At 42.2% G+C, this 21,902-nt stretch overlaps 1 protein-coding gene across 4 annotated transcripts in view; it reads left to right on the top strand.

Annotated features, from left to right (window-relative positions):
* PLA2G15 (phospholipase A2 group XV) overlaps positions 1-21,902 on the top strand; it is a 451,295-nt gene that overhangs the window by 226,561 nt on the left and 202,832 nt on the right. For 3 of the 4 annotated variants that reach the window (XM_073605040.1, XM_073605037.1, XM_073605039.1), the window contains one exon: positions 14,603-14,701. The exons of the other annotated variant lie outside the window; for it this stretch is intronic. In XM_073605040.1, the coding sequence (XP_073461141.1) occupies positions 14,603-14,701 (99 nt within the window). The remainder of the gene's footprint in view (positions 1-14,602; positions 14,702-21,902) is intronic. 4 annotated transcript variants of the gene reach the window in all.

Here is a 21,902-nt window from a genome sequence, read left to right on the forward strand (position 1 = left end):
CTTTAAACCATTTGTGGCCTTAGCTGCAGTCTCAAAAGCTTTGGAATCATGGTCAGGCAACGTAGACGAGTCCCTCAGAGGCATCTCCAGTGAAGTGGCCAAAAACTCGCCAATTCAAGAAATTAGGCTGGCATCCGCCTTTCTGGGGGAGGCTTCTATTGACGTTATCCGCCTGATGTCCCGGGTTATGTTGGCAGCAGTCACAGCCCATCGTGCCTTATGGATCCGTCCCTGGTTGGCGGATCCTGCTTCTAAGAAAGCTTGGTGCCGAATACCCTTTGAGGGTACATCTCTTTTCAGCAACAAGCTTGACAGTGCCATAACCCAGGCCACGGGTGGTAAGTCGGGGTTCCTCCCTCAGGATAGGCGCTTACAGAACCAGAGGCTTTCTTTTCCAAGAACACAGAACACCGATCGCGCAAGGGAGGCGCGCAGTTACAGGCCTGGCCGGGAGTTTTTAAGGTCTTGGAAGAACAGGCAATCCTCTTTTAAAAAAACCCACAAAGGGTGGGTCCTCTGGCAACTGGGACTCCACAAAGTCTTTTTGAGATTGGGCCCGCTCAGGCTTGTCAGGTGGGGGCACGTCTGCTCCTCTTTCGGCATGTCTGGGCAGCCTCAATCCAGGACTTTTGTACTGTCAAAACGGTCTCCACAGGTCACACCTGGGTCTTCAACAGCACCCCCAGGCTCAGATTTATGCCTACAACTCTTCCAGGTTTAGAAGAAAAAAAGCAGATCCTGTTAGCTTACGTAAGCTCTTTATTGGAACAAGGCGCCTCCATTCCTGTTCCAGAAGGCGAACGAGGCAAAGGCATGTATTCTCCTCTGTTCATGGTACAGAAAAAGAACGGCACTTGGAGACCAGTCATAGACCTGACACATCTCAAATGCTTCATCCGAAAAGAAAAATTCAAGATGGAGTCCTTACTAACAATCCAACAGTCGGTTAATCCAGGAGACTGTTTGGTGTCAATCGATCTGAAAGACGCCTACTTTCACGTTCTGGTGGCAGCGGACTTTCAACAGTTTCTTCGCTTTGCAGTAGACAATCAGCACTTACAATTTACATGCCTTCCCTTTGGTCTAACAACATCTCCTCGTGTTTTCTCCAAGGTTCTGATGGCCGTGGTGGCTCTGCTCCGGGTCAGAGGGGTTCGTCTTCATCACTATTTAGACCATCTCCTTTTCCTAGCTCAAGACAAGAGTCGACTTTTAGAGCACAGGAGCCTGGTCATCTCCACTCTTCAAGAGTTTGGTTGGCTCCTGAATCTGGAGAAGAGTCATCTGGAACCCACACAGTCCCTCGTGTTTCTCTGTGCTCTCTTCAACACGGTGTAGGGCACTATCTCTCTGCCCGAAGTGAAGATTGTGGTAATCCGAGACAGAATACGCTTAGCTCTCGTTTCGTCTCATCTCTCCGCTCTCCAGTCTCTGAAAGTGATTGGCACCAGGACAGCAACCTTTCCCATGGTGAAGTGGGCTCAGTGGCATACACGGCCCTTCCAAAAAATGTTTCCTACAACCATAGAATTCCAAAAGCAAGAGTCAGCGCATCCACCTTACTCCAGTTATGAAGGGGTCTCTCCCTTGGTGGCTCCAGGGGAAAAACCTTTGAAATTGTCACTCATTAGTTCCCATCACGTGGGTCACGGTAACCTCAGATGCCAGCAACCGGGGCTGGGGCACTCATTGCCTATCCAAAGTAGCACAAGGCAGATGGATTCCTCCTTCTCCAGGGATTGTGTCCAACATCCTGGAACCACGGACTGCCTTTCAGGCACTTCTAGCATTCCATCATCTAACGAGAAACTCTTCAGTGATGCTAAGGTCGGACAATACAACCGCAGAGGCCTACATAAGAAAACAAGGTGAAACTCGCAGCTGGTCCCTGCTAAGGGAGGTGGAGCCAATCATGAACTGGGCTCAGAGGAACTTGTCCAACATCTTGGCTGTCTACATCCCTGGGATCCAGAATTTACAGGCAGACTTCCTCTTTCATGTTCAAATGAACAACAACGAGGGGTCCCTTCACAAAGAGGTGTCCGAGTGACTTCTGACTCTGGGAGTGTCTCCGGAAGATAATCTTTTTGCATCCCCATGCAATTGCAAGTTGACCAAATACTACTCGAGGTTCTGGGATCCTCAGGTATATGGGATCAATGCTCTCACGGACCAGTGGAGGTTCAGCATGGCTTACGCCTTTCCTCCGGTACTGGTGATACTACAGTTTCTCCACAGAATCAGAACAGAGAAAGTGAAAGTCATAGCAGTAATTCAATTCTGGCCTAACAGGCCATGGTTTCCTCTCCTATCACTCCTCAGTTATCGAGACTCAGTTCCCCTGCCTCTCAGACTGGATCTACTGTCCCAAGGCACAACTCTGCACCCCTGTCCTTCTCATCTGCACCTCAGGGTTTGGTTCTTGAGAGGGGAAGGCTCGAGGCTTAGGTTGTCCAGAAGAAGCTATTCCAACCTTCCTTAATGCCAGAAGGAAAAGCACCAATAGGGTCTATGAATGCATCTGGACCAGGTTCACAGATCACATATCATCTAGGCCTAATCCTTGCAGGGCTCCGGCAGTCCAGGATATCCTTAGCTTTCTACAGTCAGGTCTAGACCTGTCCCTAGCAGTAGGCTCACTTCGGGTTCAAGTATGGGCCATCTCAGCATTCACAGGAGTTTCATGGGCTAATCATCCTCTTGTTTGCCAGTTCATCAAGGGTGCTATCAGGCTTAGACCTCAAAGAAAGCTGACGTTTCCCAAGTGGGACCTTCCTCTTGTCCTGGATTTCCTGTCTTCACTCAGATCAGATCCTGACAAACCTTTATCAGTGAAGGATCTTACACTCAAAACCGCCTTCCTGGTGGCGGTTACTTCAGCTAAAAGAGTATCTGAAATTAGAAACCTGGGCTCAAAGGAGCCTTTTCTAACTTTTATTCCAGATAGAGCGGTGTTAATTCCTATGCTGGGGTCAAACCCCAAAGTAACTTCAGTTTTCCACGAAAATCAAGAAATTGTGCTTCCCACCTTTAGGTCAACAGAAAGTCAAGATGTCCATCCTCTTGATGTGGGGCACACTCTGAGACGATATCTGGAAATCACAGCATCCTTTAGACAAACAAATTCTCTTTTCATTCTTCTGCACGGGAAAAATAAAGGAATGGGGGCTTCTGTTAGATCTATTGCGTCTTGGATCGTTCAGACCATTCAAAGAGCTTATGTTGCAATGGGCTTGGCTCCTCCAGAGGCAGCGACTGCAAACTCGACTCGGAGTATCTTGACTTCTTGAGCAGCTTCTTGACATGTCGCTCCTGAAGTAATCTGTAGAGCGGCTTCCTGGTCATCTATCAACACATTTGTGTCTCACTACTGTGTTGAACCAGCTGCTTTGTCATCCGTTAATTTTGGTTTACAAGTACTCTCGGTTGACGGTGTTATATAAATTTGTTTTCTTTGCTCAAGCATTTGCCCACCCGGGTGTGTATGGCGAGTTATTTCCCCACACGTATGCTGCCATGGAGCCTGTCAGGAGAAGTGAAAATTTCCTATTAAATACTTACCGTAATTTTCATTTCCTGATAGGCTCCATGGCAGCAGGAGTCCCTCCCAATGCTTGGAGTAGGCTAGTTACAGAACATATTAAAAAAATACGGGGGTTTGGTCACACTATATGGTCATATAGTGCTAAGCCCACTCGGGGTACGTTGTCGCAGTAAGTGGGCTTAACACTATATGACCATATAGTGTGACCAAACCCCCGTATTTTTTGAATATGTTCAGGTGTTTTTAGCTAGCCTTGCAGAAAATGTCGTTCTTGTATGTGTGCGCTATAAAATATTTTGTACTGTTTGTAGGTCTTATAGCAGCACCATCTTGAATTTAAACACATTGTAGGGTGTGCCCCCTAAATATGTTTTTGTAGTTACAGGACATGGCTGGTAGTCCAGAGCAAAGATTTATGGGAGAGGTGTCCTATAGGGTAGTTATGGAGGCGGGGCTAAACCACATGTATGGTGCCATGGAGCCTATCAGGAAAGGAAAAGTACGTTAAGTATTTGATAGGAAATTTTCTTTTTTTTCAGTGATATTAATGGAGAATTATATTTCCATTTACCTTGTTTATGTACTAGATCCCAAATTCTAAGTACATTTTGCATCATTACATGTGTATTCTCACCCAGTGCTCTGTATTGAGGTGGGATCCAAATAATTCTACCCAAGCGTGTCTCACTCATATTCCTAGTTTGTACCCATCTTTTTTCATTTTTCTCCCTTGTCCACTCCATTACTCGTGAGATTAACACCGCATTATAATATTTTTTAAAGTCTGGTACCTTTAGCCCACCTTGCTTTTTATCTCTCTTTAAAACCGAGAATGAAATTCTAGGTTTCCTATTCTGCCAAATGAACTTAGTTATTATATTTTTTAATGTTTTAAAATATATCTGAGGTAGGGGAATGAATAGGCAACATTTTAAATTTGTACATAACTTTCGGTACTTTTGCCATCTTTATGGTATTTAGTCGCCCTATCCATGAATGGGACCTAGTTGCTATTTTTCTTATTTCCGTTTTTATTTCATTTAATAGTGGGATATAGTTTACCTGGTATAATTTCCCTGGGGATGATGTAAATTGAAATTCTTGCTGTAGGCGCTATTCTTCCTGTTTATTTCCATTTATGTTTAAAATCTCTGATTTAGAAAGATTTATTTTTAAGTTTGATAATTCTCTGTAGTATTTCAGCATCTTCATTAAATTGGGCTTTATAATCCTAGGGTTAGAAATATAAAATAATACATCGTCAGTGAAAGCTGCTATTTTATGTTCTTCCTCTCCTATCTTAATCCCTCCTATATCTGGGTTATTCCTTATTGTTGCCAGCAGGGGTTCTAGTGATAACACAAATAATAGGGGTGACAGGGGGCACCCCGTCTCGTTCTGTTGAACATTTCAAAGGGGAAGATAATGTCCCATTGACCCTCACATTTACAATAGGATGCTTATATAATACTTTAATCCATTGGGCCATCCTTGGGCCCATCCCCATGGCTTCCAAGGTATTCATCATGAATCTCCAGTCTACCCTGTCAAATGCTTTTTCTGCGTCAATAGACAGGAGTAGGCCTGGGGTATTTTCCTCTCTAATTTTCTGAAGCAAAAGCAATCTTCTCACCCCATTGTCTCTCCCTTCTCTGCCGGGAATGAATCCAACCTGGTCCGCATGTACCAAATCGTTCATAGCATCTTTCTTCCTGATAGCTAATACTTTTGCAAATAGTTTTGTGTCTGCGTTCAACAAAGATATTGGTCTGCAACTTGAACATAAGGTGCGATCTTTTCCCTCCTTTGAGATGATTGTGATTGAGGCCAATAGGGCTTCTCTTCCCATCTCATAATTTGTTCCCAGTCCATTCATATATGAACATAATTTAGGTAATACGTTTTCTTAAAATTTTTTATAATAGTAAATCGTTAACCTGTCAGGACCTGGACTTTTTCCCGATGCTGATTCTTTTAAAGCCATATTGATCTCCTCTTCTGTTATGGGTTTTTCTATTTTACTTAGCTTGTTCTCGGCACTTTTTAAGAATGCTCTTATATTTTCCAATCTTACAATTTCTTGTTGACCCTTTTGTTTTATTGAATATAAAGACCCTTAATAGTTCTGGAACACTTTCGCTATTTCTGTTGTTGAGAATACCATCTCCCCAGTACTATTCTGTATTTTTTCTATAGAGTCTATTGATTTTTTTTTCTTCTTCAATAATATTGCCAGATGTTTCCCCGTTTTATTTCTCCATAAATATCTTTCTTTTGCAATTCTATTAAATTCCCTTCTTATCTTCTGATCCCATAGGTCTTTTAGTTCGTTCCTTTTTATCAACATTCAAGGGTATACCCTATACCGCAAGGATAGAGAGGGTAAAAAAGGGGGAGGGGTATGCCTATATATCAAGAATAATGTACAAGTGAATGTGAGAGATGACATCACTGAGGGAGCTAGTGAGGAGGTGGAATCCTTATGGGTAGAGCTCCAAAGGGATGAAGCTAAGGGGAAAATAATACTGGGAGTTTGCTATAGGCCCCCTAACCTGAGGGAGGAAGTGGAGACGGATCTCCTATCACAAATTGGATTAGCAGCAAGGATGGGAAGTGTTATCATAATGGGGGATTTTAATTATCCAGACATAGACTGGGCGGAGGGAACCGCACATTCATTTAAGGCTCGCCAGTTCCTTAATGTCTTGCAGGACAATTTTATGGGTCAGATGGTAGACGCACCAACTAGAAATAAAACATTACTGGATCTACTGATTACTAACAATACAGACCTGATCACAGATGTGGAAATACGGGGCAATTTAGGTAACAGTGATCACAGGTCAATTAGTTTCAGTATAAATCACACAAATAGGAAACATGAAGGGAACACAAAGACACTGAATTAAAAAGAGCCAACTTCCCTAAACTACAAACCTTGCTAAAAGGCATAAATTGGGATAAAATATTAGAAACAAAGAATACGGAGGAGAGATGGGTTTGCTTCAAGAGCATATTAAATAAGGACATTAGCCAATGTATCCCATTGGGTAATAAATTTAAAAGAGTGAACAAAAATCTTGGATGGCTTAACTCCAATGTAAAAATGCATATAAAAGCAAAGGAGAAGGCCTTCAAAAAATACAAGGTTGAGGGATCATCCTCAGCATTCAGACTTTATATAGAATGCAATAAGAAATGTAAGGGTGCAATTAGGATGGCTAAGATAGAACATGAAAGACACATAGCGGAGGAGAGCAAAAAAAATCCCAAGAAATTCTTTAAGTATGTAAACAGTAAAAAAGGGAGGACAGACCATATTGGCCCCATAAAGAATGAGGAAGGACATCTGGTTACAAAGGATGGGGAGATGGCAAAGGTATTGAATTTATTCTTCTCCTCAGTATTCACGAGTGAATCGGGGGGCTTCAGTAACCAAAACTGCAGTGTTTATCCTCATGACACAACACAGGAAGCACCTACATGGTTAACAGAGGACGGAATTAAAATTAGACTTGAGGAACTTAACATTAATAAATCACCGGGACCAGATGGCTTGCATCCGAGGGTACTTAGGGAACTCAGTCAGGTGATTGCCAGACCGTTGTTCCTAATTTTTACAGACAGTCTATTGACTGGAATGGTACCAGCTGATTGGAGAAAAGCCAATGTAGCACCAATATTTAAAAATGGCCCAAAAAACATCCCTGGGAATTACAGACCAGTTAGCCTAACATCAATAATATGTAAACTCTTGGAGGGGATGATAAGGGACTATATACAAGATTTTAGTAATAAGAACAATATCATTAGCAGTAATCAGCATGGATTCATGAAGAATCGTTCTTGCCAAACCAATCTATTAACCTTCTATGAGGAGGTGAGTTGCCATCTAGATAAAGGAAGGCCCGTAGACGTGGTGTATCTGGATTTTGCAAAAGCATTTGACACAGTTCCCCATAAACGTTTACTGTACAAAATAAGGTCCATTGGCATGGACCATAGGGTGAGTACATGGATTGAAAACTGGCTACAAGGGCGTGTTCAGAGGGTGGTGATAAATGGGGAGTACTCAGAATGGTCAGGGGTGGGTAGTGGGGTTCCCCAGGGTTCTGTGCTGGGACCAATCCTATTTAATTTGTTTATAAACGACTTGGAGGATGGGATAAACAGTTCAATCTCTGTATTTGCAGACGATACTAAGCTAAGCAGGGCAATAACTTCTCCGCAGGATGTGGAAACCTTGCAAAAAGACCTGAACAAATTAATGGGGTGGGCGACTACATGGCAAATGAGGTTCAATGTAGAAAAATGTAAAATAATGCATTTGGGTGGCAAAAATATGAATGCAATCTATACACTGGGGGGAGAACCTCTGGGGGAATCTAGGATGGAAAAGGACCTGGGGGTCCTAGTAGATGATAGGCTCAGCAATGGCATGCAATGCCAAGCTGCTGCTAATAAAGCAAACAGAATATTGGCATGCATTAAAAGGGGGATCAACTCCAGAGATAAAACGATAATTCTCCCGCTCTACAAGACTCTTGTCCGGCCGCACCTGGAGTATGCTGTCCAGTTCTGGGCACCAGTCCTCAGGAGGGATGTACTGGAAATGGAGCGAGTACAAAGAAGGGCAACAAAGCTAATAAAGGGTCTGGAGGATCTTAGTTATGAGGAAAGGTTGCGAGCACTGAACTTATTCTCTCTGGAGAAGAGACGCTTGAGAGGGGATATGATTTCAAATTACAAATACTGTACCGGTGACCCCACAATAGGGATAAAACTTTTTCGCAGAAGAGAGTTTAATAAGACTCGTGGCCACTCATTACAATTAGAAGAAAAGAGGTTTAACCTTAAACTACGTAGAGGGTTCTTTACTGTAAGAGCGGCAAGGATGTGGAATTCCCTTCCACAGGCGGTGGTCTCAGCGGGGAGCATTGATAGCTTCAAGAAACTATTAGATAATCACCTGAATGACCGCAACATACAGGGATATGTAATGAAATACTGACACATAATCACAAACATAGGTTGGACTTGATGGACTTGTGTCTTTTTTCAACCTCACCTACTATGTAACTATGTAACTATGTATCACTAATGCCTGGAGCCGCTCCCCTTCTCCCTTTTTTTTGCCCCTGTTTTAGTTCATGGATTTCTTTTATTAATACTTCCATCTTTTTTTTCCTTTCCTTTTTTTTTCTTGATCCTATCTCTATCAGGATCTCCTAATACATGGCCTCCTTTATCTCCTTTGTATCATTTTATTTTAAAATATTGTTCTATTTCCTCTTTTATTTTCTCTTCCTCTTCTATACCCTGCATTAGTTCTTCATTTAATCTCCATGAGTTTACTTGTCTTTGGGCACCTGGTATCTTAATTTCCATACTAACCGGGGAATGGTCTGACAATGTTGTTATTTCAATACTCGTCTTAGTCACGAATTCCAATAACCTATGTTCGACCATTATGTAGTCGATCCTTGAGTACGTCACGTGCACAGGGGAGTAGAATGTGTAATCATGTGTCTTAGGATGACTCTCCAAATGTCCAACAATTGACACTGATACAATTTATTTTTTATTATTTTCAACTGTACATTCCTAGTCCCCTGTGCCCGCGACATACTATCAATTCTTGGTTCCAAGCAGAAATTAAGATCTGCAGGGAAGGTGTGTGAAAATGAGGCCTACAACACACACACTCAGCGCCAGATCAATCCTACGGTTCTATATGCAGTATTAAATAATTAAATAAACAGTTGAGAGTATTAAATCCCACAATAAAATATGCAATATTGAATAAATAAATAAATAAATATTCAAAAGTGTCAAGCAGCTGTTTAAAAAGGAAAAAATGGCATAAATAGACCGGTCAGGGCGTGACCTACACGACGACCTGGAAGTGACACTTTGCACACCACTGTCTACTACCATCTACCAGGAAGATAGTGTGGTGTCTGCAGGGAAGCACACATTCGATCCTGGACAGCTAGACATGGTGACAGCGCCGTCTGGGCTTACTTATTTGCTTATCTCAAACTGTTACAATGTACGTAGTTAGGATTAAGGGAACACTGCTGTATAGGAGTTTTTTTACATGAATAAACAGGATTACGCTATGTCGGTGTTGCTCTTGTGTTTTATGATATATATGGAGCCCCCTTACCAGTGAAACCTGCTGATGATGATGACTGACTATTGAAGTGGATGCTGAGTACCTTACCCAATGCCTTTTTAATATTGGCTTCTGGTGAGTTTGACCCCCTTGGGGAGTGTGCATCACGTGGTGGAACATGTTTTCTTTCTGGTGAAAGGTGCACGCCTGGACATCAGTGATTCTACACCTAGAAAAACTTTGTACTGTCATTATCATTGCCTTTTACATATAGACTTATATTTGTGTTTCTAGCCACTCACTGTGACACTTCTTTTTGTGGCTTTTTTAGCGCTGTTTTTAGTATTCTATGGTCCAGTTTTATGAGAAATTAAGATCTCCTATCATAATCACACTTCCCTTTTTAAAGTCCATTAACTTCCCCATAACCTGCCTCAAGTAATTTGTTGGATTCTTATTGGGGCAATAGATGTTTGCCAAGGTGGGCGGCACAGTGGTGTGTGGGCGGCACAGTGGTGTAGTGGTAGCACTCTCGCCTAGCAGTAAGAAGGGTCGCTGGTTCGAATCCCAACCACGACACTACCTGCCTGGAGTTTGCATGTTCTCCCTGTGCCTGCGTGGGTTTCCTCCGGGTACTCCGGTTTCCTCCCACACTCCAAAGACATGCTGGTAGGTTAATTGGATCCTGTCTAAATTGTCTCTAGTATGTATGAATGTGAGTTAGGGACCTTAGATTGTAAGCTCCTTGAGGGTAGGGACTGATGTGAATGTACAATGTATATGTAAAGCGCTGCGTAAATTGACAGCGCTATATAAGTACCTGAAATAAATAAAATAATAAAAAAAAAATAAGGTACATTCCATTTCATATAGTTTTCCTTTCAGAAAGAGGTAACGACCTTCAGGATCTGTCATCCTTTCCTCCAATATTTACCGCTTTCCTCTGGCCACCCCAATGGCTACCCCCTTTGCTCTTCTTGTTTTAGAATCCCCATAGAACCATGTTGGGTAATCCCACGAAAACAGCTTTATTTTGGCCTCATGGGAAATATGCGTCTCCTGAAGGAACACTACCCCAGCTCTACTGTATATTGTTTAACCTCAAGATTTTTTGCCAGCGTATTAAGCCCATGAACATTATATGATATAAATTTTATTGATGTCATCTTGGATCACAGCACTCTCTTTCTGACCTATCCGGGAGAAAAATAATCTGATTGCTGTAGCTCACGGTAATGTGTGTCTTAAGTGCTGTTTTTGTTGTTTTGCAAGGAATAGAACCACTGCAAGTTCGCCTGTTAGGGTACAGAGCTCTGTGTTGATGACGGAGCTGATAAGCAAATCACAGCACAGCCGGGTGGCGGGTGCACGCCTTTCCCGTATGCGCTGATCATGTACCAGATACATGATCCAGCGCACAGTGGCCACTCTGCTGCAGTAGATGTACCTGGGGCGGTCTCTAAGTGGTTAAAGCAATATAAAACCCAAAACAAATTAATATATTGCAGCTTACCAATCATTAGATGTGATGGCTGCATTAGATTTCATTTTTTAAAGTTGTTATAAAGGCTAAAGTTTCCCCTAAAATATAAACAAAGAAGTAATATTTACCTGCTATGTGCAATAGTTTTGCACAGAGCAGTCTCATACCTCCTCTTCTCGGGTCCCCTGCCAGTGCTCTCCACTTCTGTAAGTGCCCCGATAGCAAGCCAGCTTGACTCCACTCCCTGCTCCCTCCTCACAGGATTTGATTGACAGAGCCTAAATCCGTCACACGTGTTTACACTTGTCAAGCATTTTTTCTGGCAAAATGCTGCTTCACCTGGATAAACTGGCACTCCTCCTAATACCTAAGTATGCATGGACAATGGGCTAACATGCAGGGGCATTTAGAGGCAAAAAAAAAAAAAAAGGCAAATGCCCCTAATAGCAGCATTAAAAATGGCCAGTGTTCATGAGACCCTAGAGTGCCTACACTCTGGATGAAGGAGCAACAGAGACACCTGTGGACAGCAGCATTGTTAGTCTGGGGGGAGGGTAGTGTTATGCCGCGTACACACGGCCGGACTTCCTGACAGAAAAAGTCCGATGGGAGCTTTCGGTCGGACATTCCGACCGTGTGTATGCCCCATCGGACTTTTTAAGCAGTTACAGTAAACAGTTTTTTCCATTTGAGATAACGATTTTACATAGATTAATAAAACCTGAGTAGCATGATTACTTCCTACTTGTATAAACAGATATTTATTGCTCTCAAAATAATTGTATTAAAAACCAGATTGTGTAGATTGTATCAAAATAATTGTATCAAAACTTAGAATTATTGTAGATTAGAGTTACTTGATCCTGGTATTATCTAGTTTAAAGAAATGATCCCACTAGTTTTTCTTTATTATTATTATTACAGGTTCCTTATATAGCACTGTCAATTTACGCAGCGTTTCACATAAGTAGCACCCTCTTGTAGTGTGCTAGAGAGGATAAGTAAATTTAAGCAGGCTTGGCTGGTTGCTAGGCCTGTTTGTTTTCATTCTGGGCTGGGAGTGGCTCAGGGTAGAGCTGGGTGACTCACAGGTGATGTCATCAGGACCACACATTTCTTTCCAGAGGCTTCTAGTGCTTCCTGGAAAGAGAGGTGGGAGGGGAGGTGGGACCACCTGAGGTTTTTGAGGAACCCTGATCAATCCCCAATCTGGATTGACAGGGGACAGGCCTCCTTAAATACCCAGGGTCAGCCCAGCTGAGGAGGAGTGAGAGGGTGGAAGAGCTGGAGTGAGAGGGTGTGGAAGCTGTCAGTGCCTTTGAGGAAGCTCCCCAGTCTGGGGGGGTTGACCTTGGGCCTGGGCTCGGGTGCAGTCGGGCCACTTTCAGGAACACACGAAGAGGTCCTGGACTGGTGGCACAAGAGATTCCAGGGAGAACAACTGGTTGCAGCCTGGAAGGCTGGTGGGTGAGGCACAGTCATGTGGACTTGGGAGGCAGAACTTGAAAGGACTGGGAGGTTGCAGTCTGAGATAAGTGCAGAACTAAAAGTGTGGACAGTGGTGGAACGGGTAGTGTAAAGAGGCAGCTGCAGCCAGGAGGGCTGGCAGGGCCTGAAGAGGGCTAACTGGGATCAGTAGACATAGTTAGGGCAGCTAGCACAAGGACTTTTCTGCTACACCATTGGGGCCTAACCAACAATTAGTGCTAGCTGTTCCTGGAATCAAGTGATGTGCTGGAGGTGACTAGAGGTAACAGTGCAGCAAGTGATGTGCTGGAGGAGTAAGGAATGATGAGCTTCAAATAAGTTTGTGAAGGAGGAAGCTGAAGGCGCATGTACAGGGAGTGTACATAATTGTCCCGAAACCAATCGCTGTTTTTATTGATCCATGCTGGGCATCCCATAGCTCCCATCCCCATCCAAATTATACTCCTCAAAAAAAACAAAAAAAAAACAAAGTTCACTGACTGCTTTATAGCTCGGAGTGCATGAGAGTGAATGCAGGGCTGTGCAGAGTGAAAGACAAACCACAATTCCCAGCAGCCCTTACGGTGGTACCGATAACACATATATATTGTACATTTACATCAGTCCCTGTCCTCATGGAGCTTACAATCTGTGAATACATATACTTGGACCGATTTTGACAGGAGCCAATAAACCTATCAGCATGTCTTTGGAGTGTGAGAGGAAACCCACTCAGGCAGTGTCATGGTTGGAGTTAGAACCGGTGACCCTAGGCAGGCGGTAGTGCTTACCACTTAGCCGCTGTGCTTCAGTCATACGTTCTAATTTTCTCCCCTTATATTAACCACTTCCGGACCACCCAATGCCATTTTACGTTGCTACTTTGAAGAGGAATACCGTTGTTATTGTAGCAGCTAGCTACCATAACCCCAGTATCCTCTTCATGAGCGGGCAGTCCGCTTCAAGATAAAAGTGGTCTCTGTAAGGGGATTTGCCGCGAGATCACTTCTTTCGGCGGCAAGAGAGGGACCCTCCCGCTGCCCTCTGGTGCCCTCCGCCGCTTACCAGAGCCCTCGGTAGCCGCGGAGGCGATTGGATCCTCTCCCTAGCCTGACATGGAGATGAGTGAGGGGCAGACACCACTGAAGCATTCTGGCCTTACCACATATTGAAGTTCTAGATACCCGAGCGCAGGAGAGAGTTTTTTCAGTTATATAATATTATGCTGTAATTTCTAGTACACGTTATTTCAGATGTATTTCATCAATGTTTATGAAATCCTGCAGCCACATAAATACAGTCTATTGTAATTTTCAGGGAATCATACATTTTGGAACACTGTAAAAAAATATCAGCAGGCCCATTTTGGGAGCACTGTAGTGATGGGAAAGAGCCATTTGCTTCTCAGAACTGGGTTAATGCATTGAGGTGTAGAAACCACAGTTTTTAGGGCTTTTTGCCAATATAAAAGACATTAGTTTGGTAGATTGTGACAGATATTTTATTCAATAAAAAACCAAAAGTTCACTTAGCAATTATTCTTTTTGCTGTGTTAGCAGCTCATACTTTAGAGCAAGCGCAATTTTATCACTGTTTTTTTGTAGATATTTTATTCAGGTGGAATCATGATTGGCACATTCTTGGTAGTAATGTTTTAGTATTTTGTTTCAAAGAAAACCTGTTCTGAGAGAATATAGAGGCTGTCATTGCTGACCTTTCTTTCTGAAATTTGTGGTTGTCTGGCTTTCATAACGATCCATTGCCTTCAATACTAAGAGGCAATGACTTGTAACAAGTATATAGATAAGTTCTGACTCGCTAATGTGAATGTTTTTCTGGGATTTTGGCTCTAAACACTGAAAGCAAAGACATCCAGGCAATTTGTTTTTCTAAAGGGAGGTTAGAATGTCAGCTCTCCTTTTTCTTTTAGCACGTTTTTTTTTTTTATTCTACAATCTTTTATTCTACAATCCCTGCAATTTTTTTTTAGGTATATATTTTCACACACTTGTTCAGAGTATGGTTGATTGGGGATACACGCGTGATGCTGATGTAAAAGGTGCTCCTTATGACTGGCGAAAAGCTCCAAGTAAGTTTGAATTTTTGTCTTTTTAGTTTTACACGTAAATACAAACAAAATGACATGTTTTGTTATATGTTGTGCATAGCTAAGTGCAAATATTTCTTACGTTAGCCATAATATCCCAGACTTGGTTAGATAACAGTCGATGTTCCTTCTAGTAAAGATGGTGATGGAGACCTGTTGTTGCTGAAAGTTGGTTTACAAATGAAAGATTTATGCCAAGCAACTTTTTAATGTCCACATTAAGTAAAGACCAGAAAATATCTTTGAAACTTTGGACCCCTTCCTTCACAGGCCAATTTTTAGCTTTCAGTGCTGTCACACTTTGAATGCCAATTACTCAGTCATGCAATACTGTTCCCAAATTAAATTTTTATCATTTTTTTGAGACCGAGCTTTCTTTTGCTAGTATTTAATCACTACTGGGTTTTTCATGTTTTTGCTATATAAACGTTAAAAAAAAATACTGACATTTTTAAAAAATAAACACGTTTTTCTTAGTTTCTGTTATAAAATTTTGCAAATAAATAATCTTTCATCATAAATTTAGGCCAAAATGTATTCTATATTTCTTTAGTAAAAATAACACAAATCCGTGTATATTATTTAGTCTATGTGAAAGTTATAGAGTCTACAAATTATGGTATGTATATCTGAAAATTAACCCAACCTGATGTACTGATGGCCTATTTTGTTTCTTGAGGCCATAAAAGGCCAGGACAATACAAATGCCCCACAAATTACCCTTTTTGGAAAGTGCAGCGCATCCGGAAAGTATTCATAGCGCTTCACTATTTCCACATTTTTGTTATTTCCTCAAAATTCTACAAACAATACCCCATAATGATAATGTGAAAGAAGTTTGTTTGAAATCTTTTAAAAATAAAAAACAAAAAAATCACATGTACATAAGTATTCACAGCCTTTGCCATGACGCTCAAAATTGAGCTCAGGTGCATCCTGTTTCCACTGATCATCCTTGAGATGCTTATACAACTTGATTGGAGTTCACCTGTGGTAAATTCAATTGAATGCACATGATTTGGAAAGGCACACACCTGTCTATATAAGGTCCCAGAGTTAACAGTACATGCCAGAGCACAAACCAAGCCATGAAGTCCAAAGAATTGTCTGTAGACCTCCAAACAGGATTGTATCGAGGCAGAGACCTGGGGAAGGGTACAGAAAAATGTCTGCAGCATTGAAGGTCCCAATAAGTACAATGGTCTCCATCATCCGTAAATGGAAGAAGTTTGGAACCACTAGGACTCTTTCTAGAGTGGGCTCCCCTGGCCAAACTGAGCGGTTGGGGGGGAGAAGGGCCTTAGTCAGTGATGGGGTAACCCCCGGAACTCAAGGGATTTCAGTAACATTGACTGCTGAAGCCGAATCCACAAAACATTTATTTAATATGCAAGCCTGTAGTTGTAGGCTACAGCCAAGGAGAGCAAGTATAAATCACAGCACAATCACAGTACATGTTCATTCCAAAAAGAATTGCTCTGAAATGTCTGAGAACCTTGTAATACAATGTATACAGTCCGAAGGGGGTGGCACCTTGGCACCTAGACTCTTTTGAAGTCTTTGGTTACATTCATTGATATGCAGCTAATAATTTTCAAGTTCTCTGGGCAAGTTTTTGGTGACATTCATTGATATGCAGATGGTCATTTCACATATACATGTCAGTTCCATTAGTGGACTGGGAAAAGCCAGAGATAAGCATCTTCACAGCTGGAGGTGTAAATAGCATTTGGCCACAACCAAGACAGCTGTTATACAATATGACTTCTAATGAAATATACATCCAATATATACTTAATCCAAAATAAATGTTTGATGAAATAAAATGACTATTCCATTCACCCTATCAATCCCATCTCTTGGCAAAATATAAAATTGGCCACATAACTAAAAAAACATAACAGCACTATAACAAACAATTCATACACTGGTTGTGAACAGTTGGGTTCTTGGCTATTCAGTGTAGAGATTCCTTTGGTGACAGTTAAAGCTTTGTAGGGCCTAACTAGATGTGAGTATTAGTGGTAGTGATATTGGGAAAATGGAGCAAACTAATGCCACGTACACACGACTGGACTTTACAGCAGACTTTGTCCGCTAGGTGCACCGGACTTAAAAACGGACGGACTTGGACACACACGATCACTCCAAAAGTCCGATGGTTTTGAACGCGGTGACATACAGCACATACGACGGGACTAGAAAAAGGAAGTTCAAGCCCCACTACGGCACCCTTTGGCCTCCTTCTGCTAATCTCGTGTTTATCACGTGTTAGTAAAAGTTTGGTTAGAGACGATTTGCGCTTTTCACACTTCAGCTTATTTTGATCGTTTTCTGCGGTTCAGTTTGTGCTTGTGAGGTTTATATCTGCTTTTCAGTGCGTGTTGGTCAGTTCGTAACCTGCCTAGCAGGCCGTTCTGGTCCGCTCGTTCCTGATTTTCAGGTCGCTCTTCATAGGCCTTGCTGTTCTTCAGTGCGTTTGTTATAAGTTTGTTTGTTTGACCAGCCGACCGTTTTGAAGCCATGTCGCATGGACGTACTCGTTCTCGAGTTCGTGCTGCGTGGGGACTTGGTGTTGGGGTCAATACTTTGACCCGAGTCCAGTCCATGAACAGGGCGAGGAGGAGTTCATGGACCAAGAATTGGTTGTGCCAGCGTAACCAGTTCTGTCACATGCCTTTGCTCCGTGAGATCCGTGAGAATAATCCTGAAGATTTCAGGAATTATCTCAGGATGTCGGACCCCGTTTTTGAACGTCTGCTGGCTATGCTGATCCCCTATATCAGCAGGCAGGATACCTGCATGAGGCAAACCATCACTGCGGAGCAGAGGCTAGTTGCCACTTTGCATTACTTGGCGACTGGGAGAAGTCTTCAGGATTTGAAGTTCTCGACAGGCATCTCCCCCCAGGCTCTGGGGATCATAATCCCAGAGACCTGTTCTGCCATCATTCATGTCCTGCAGAAGGACTATATGAAGGTAAGTTTTATCCTTTAACATTACATGATATGTATTAAATGTTTGCTAATGTATTGTCTAAATGTCCTCGTTACCTAATTAACATGCTTGGAATATGCTGTGAATGTCCCCTTTATCTTCATGAATGCCTGTTTTTTTACATTAATCATTTTTTGCCCTACATGCATATTTACCTTCAATAACCTCCCTACCATGCAATCCTGGGTCCATTTATATCTCTAGCCTATAGTCCCTTGAACAATGTATATTATATTGTCACCTCCATTGTACTGTTTGACCCTCCCCCAACCCCTCAAATGTTTGCAACTGTCAGGTGTGGTTTTTAACCTAAGTAGAACCCCTCCCCCACCCCCTCAAATGTTAGCAACTGTCAAGTGTGTTTTTTTACCTAATTAGAACCCCTCCCCCACCCCCTCAAATGTTAGCAACTGACAGGTGTGTTTTTTAACCAAATTAGAACCCCTCCCCCACCCCCTCAAATGTTTGCAACTGTCAGGTGTGTTTTTTAACCTAATTAGAACCCCTCCCCCCACATTCAAATTGATCAATGGGCCATCAGAGGGGGTGAGTAATCTTATAAGTGGGCCTTATGTTTTTTTGATTTTTTAGAAAAAAAACACATATTAATAATGTTCGACTGCTGTTGTTCAAGAATGTTTTTGTGTAATCTGATATCAAAGTTATGTTTAAAAGTACTTATCTTATTTTTTTTCTTGTTTCACTCCAGTTTCCTTCGAGTACACAGGAATGGCAGACTGTGGCCTCCCAGTTTGCTGTCAGGGCGATTGATGGGAAGCATGTCCGCATTGTGCCACCACCCCATTCGGGGTCTTATTTCTACAACTATAAGGGGTTCCATAGTGTGGTTTTGATGGCGGTGGTCTCGGCACATTTGGAATTTATGTTCGTGGACGTGGGTGTCTGATGGAGGAGTCTTTGCACAGACCGAGCTGTGCCAGCGTCTCCAGACTGGTGGCCTGGGATTGCCACCTGAGGACCAGAATGTGGATGGACTCCCCTCAGTTTTTATCGCTGATGAAGCGTTTGCTCTCGGCGAGCACTTACCCCTGAGAGCAGGGTATTTAATTACCAGCTGGCCAGAGCAAGAAGAGTTGTGGAGAATGCTTTTGGGATTCTGGCCAGCCAGTTCCGTTTGTTCCTCTCAGCCATAAATCTGGCGGAATATAAAATAAATCATGTGATAATGGCTTGCTGCATTCTCCATAATTATTTGAGAAGACATTCTGCTACATATATGACCTCTGTTGGGCCTGAGGCCGGACTTGTAGTTGAACAACCACTCACAGGCCTGGAAAGTGGCTGTATTGGCTTGGCCCCCCAAACCGCACATCAAGTGCGCGACCGATATGTTAATTATTTTAATGGTCGGGGGGCCATTGCAATGCAACAAGAGCTATAATTTTTTCAAAAAATAAAGAAAATAATTTTTTGCAAAAATATCTTGTTTTTAGTCTTGCTTGCATTTAGTTTTGTCTGTCTCCTAGTGCACTTGTAGTGGCAAGTTCATTTCTCTTTAGTTAATAAGGCCCTTTGTCACTGTAACCACACAAAAATTAACTAAAAATATTATTGATAAATAATCAGCCACACACATTGTAGTAGTAAAAACATTTTACTGTGTGCACATTGAAAGGTGCATTTTTTGGAAACTTTTTTTTTTTGTTTTTTTTATAAAAATATTTGTGTTTTTTTTGGTATTTTAGGCATATTTCAACAAAAATAGACCTTGTTTACAAAATTTAAATTAACAACATGGTTTTTAAAAACATACTAAAAATAAACTTACAAAGTTCAACATGTTAATGGTGATGTCACCCTTGTAAAGCCAAAAATTTGCAGATGCTCAAAATTGTGGTTTAAAAAAGGTTCTAGTCAACATGTGCAATCTCCCATCATGGGGGAGCAATGTACGTGTTTTGTGTGTACAATCCCTTTGTTCCTCTCACAAACTAACATTTTGATGATGAAGGGGTTGCAAACACAAAACAAGTACATTGATATCCCCTGATGGAAGATAGCACATGATGACACACCGTGTGCATCTGCAAATTGTTTGAATTATTTTTTTAAAATGTAAAAAAATTAAGAAAAAACAAACTTGACAATGAAATGAAGAACATGATTTTTAGGCAAAAAGTTATTTGATTCTGCCCAAAACATCAATCATGTTCTTCATTTCCTGTTGCATGGTGTCCAGTCGATTCCTCATGCTGTCAATTTGGCCATTCCACACCATTATCTGGCCAATGAGTCTTTGTGCACTGTCTGTGCTAAATGGCTCTGCCGCTTGGCCTTCCACAACCAGAACATCACCTAAAATGTTTTGATAAAAAAATTGTTTAAAATATGCACGCCTAAATAGATTACCTTAAGCTGGGGTGTCGGTCACTCACTTGCTGGGGTTGAAATCTCACACACTTCCTCCACCTCTCCTTCCTCCAGCTCATCGGGTGGGCGTGGTCTTGGGCTGGGGCTTGGGGTATATTCAGCTTCAGGCTGGTGACTTGGGGTGGTCCTGGGATCCTTGGACTGTTGTCTGGGTCTTTTCTCCCCTATGATAATTAAACAAAAGGTATAGTTAAAACACAGTGATATTTCTTTTTTCCAAAAATAATATGAAACGTTGGTTAGGAGTTGGGGACAGTTGTCATTTTTTGGCCACAAAAATTTAGAAGACAGGATGAAAATTCCCTCTGAACAAAAATTATAAACAATACACATTTTCATGCAAGTTTCACAGATGCAGACACCTCAATGATCTCCTATGTGTATTACCCCTCAAAAATTTCTTTAGGGTCACATAGTACACTAGTGCTCGTGAGTCCAGATGTGGAAACAGCTGCTGTGTCCTGTCCTTACATTACACTGAATCATTTTTGAAGAAGCATTATATTTACAAAAACATCTACACAACATCACCCCATTTTTGGAATACGACAAATTCTCAAGACTTAAATGTATGTCCAACCCTGTACCATCGTTTGTTGCGAAAAAAACCCGTCATTTTCTTAGTATCATATGTATTTTACAAAGAACGGTCTTTACGAACGTTGCTGTATAAACGAAAAACATATGGATCAGCATGCAAGTTAAGTATCTCAATAGGAACACACAACAAGTACTTACTTTTTTTAAGCAGCTTCTTTATTCGCCAATATTGTTCAGGCTCCCTACTTTTGAGGTCAGACCACCGCTTCCTCAATTGATCTTTAGCCCGTTTAGTGCCAAATTTTTCTAGAGCGGTGACAACTGAGGCCATTATTTTGTCCTTCCGCATATTGGGTCGGGTGTACGGTCCTTTTTTCCCATCGTAGTCCTCCCTTCTCAATATGGACACCATCTCCACCATCTCTTCAAAAGCCATGTTGATGGCCTTATATCTCCTCCTGGATGTGGATGGTTGTGGCTCCGGGCTTTCCTCCGCGCTAGTTGCAGAGTATCTCTCCGCCATCTTTCTCTGTATACTCCCACTGCGCAACGAAGAGTGAAGGGGCGGGGACAAATCATACTAAAGAACGTCAGGGGCGGGCGATGCAGGCGGAGCATGACACATGCGCAGTGTATATAAAGCTATTACGATGGCCTACGTATGTCCGTGCGGAAGTAGCGGAAGTAGCGAGCATCAGAAACAAAGGTAGGATGAAACATGGGGGTGTGAATGTGTTTTGTGTGTGTGTATATGTGTCCCCTAGATTCTGCCAAAAATAATCCTGGGAGTTCTGACTGACATTACAGTTTTTATCTTGTGTCTTGTCTTTCAGCAAAAATGAATCCCTTTAAGGAGGCTGAATTTTTGTCAAGATTCATTGATTTGTACCAGGAAAACAAAAACCTGTGGGAGGTCAAACACCCATTATATTCCAAAAGAGATGTAAGGAAGGCAACACTGGGCACACTTTTGGAATTTGTGAAGACTCGAGTCCCCCAGGCAGACCTCAAGTTTGTGGACAAGAAAATTGGTATCTTGCGCAATATGTACAAGCGGGAACACAATAAGATCCAGGAGTCGCTCAGATCCGGAGCAGCAGCAGACCAGGTTTATGTACCCAGGCTGTGGTACTACCAAAAAATGCAATTTCTGGATGACCAGACAGAAGCAAGGCAATCACATTGGACCCTTCCCCCCACCCTTCCCTCCAGCCTTCCCTCCACCTCCACCCCAGCTGAGGAGTCCCAGGAAGAA

This window comes from Aquarana catesbeiana, linkage group LG11, assembly GCF_042186555.1.
Source record: "Aquarana catesbeiana isolate 2022-GZ linkage group LG11, ASM4218655v1, whole genome shotgun sequence".
NCBI classification, from domain to species: Eukaryota; Metazoa; Chordata; class Amphibia; order Anura; family Ranidae; genus Aquarana; species Aquarana catesbeiana.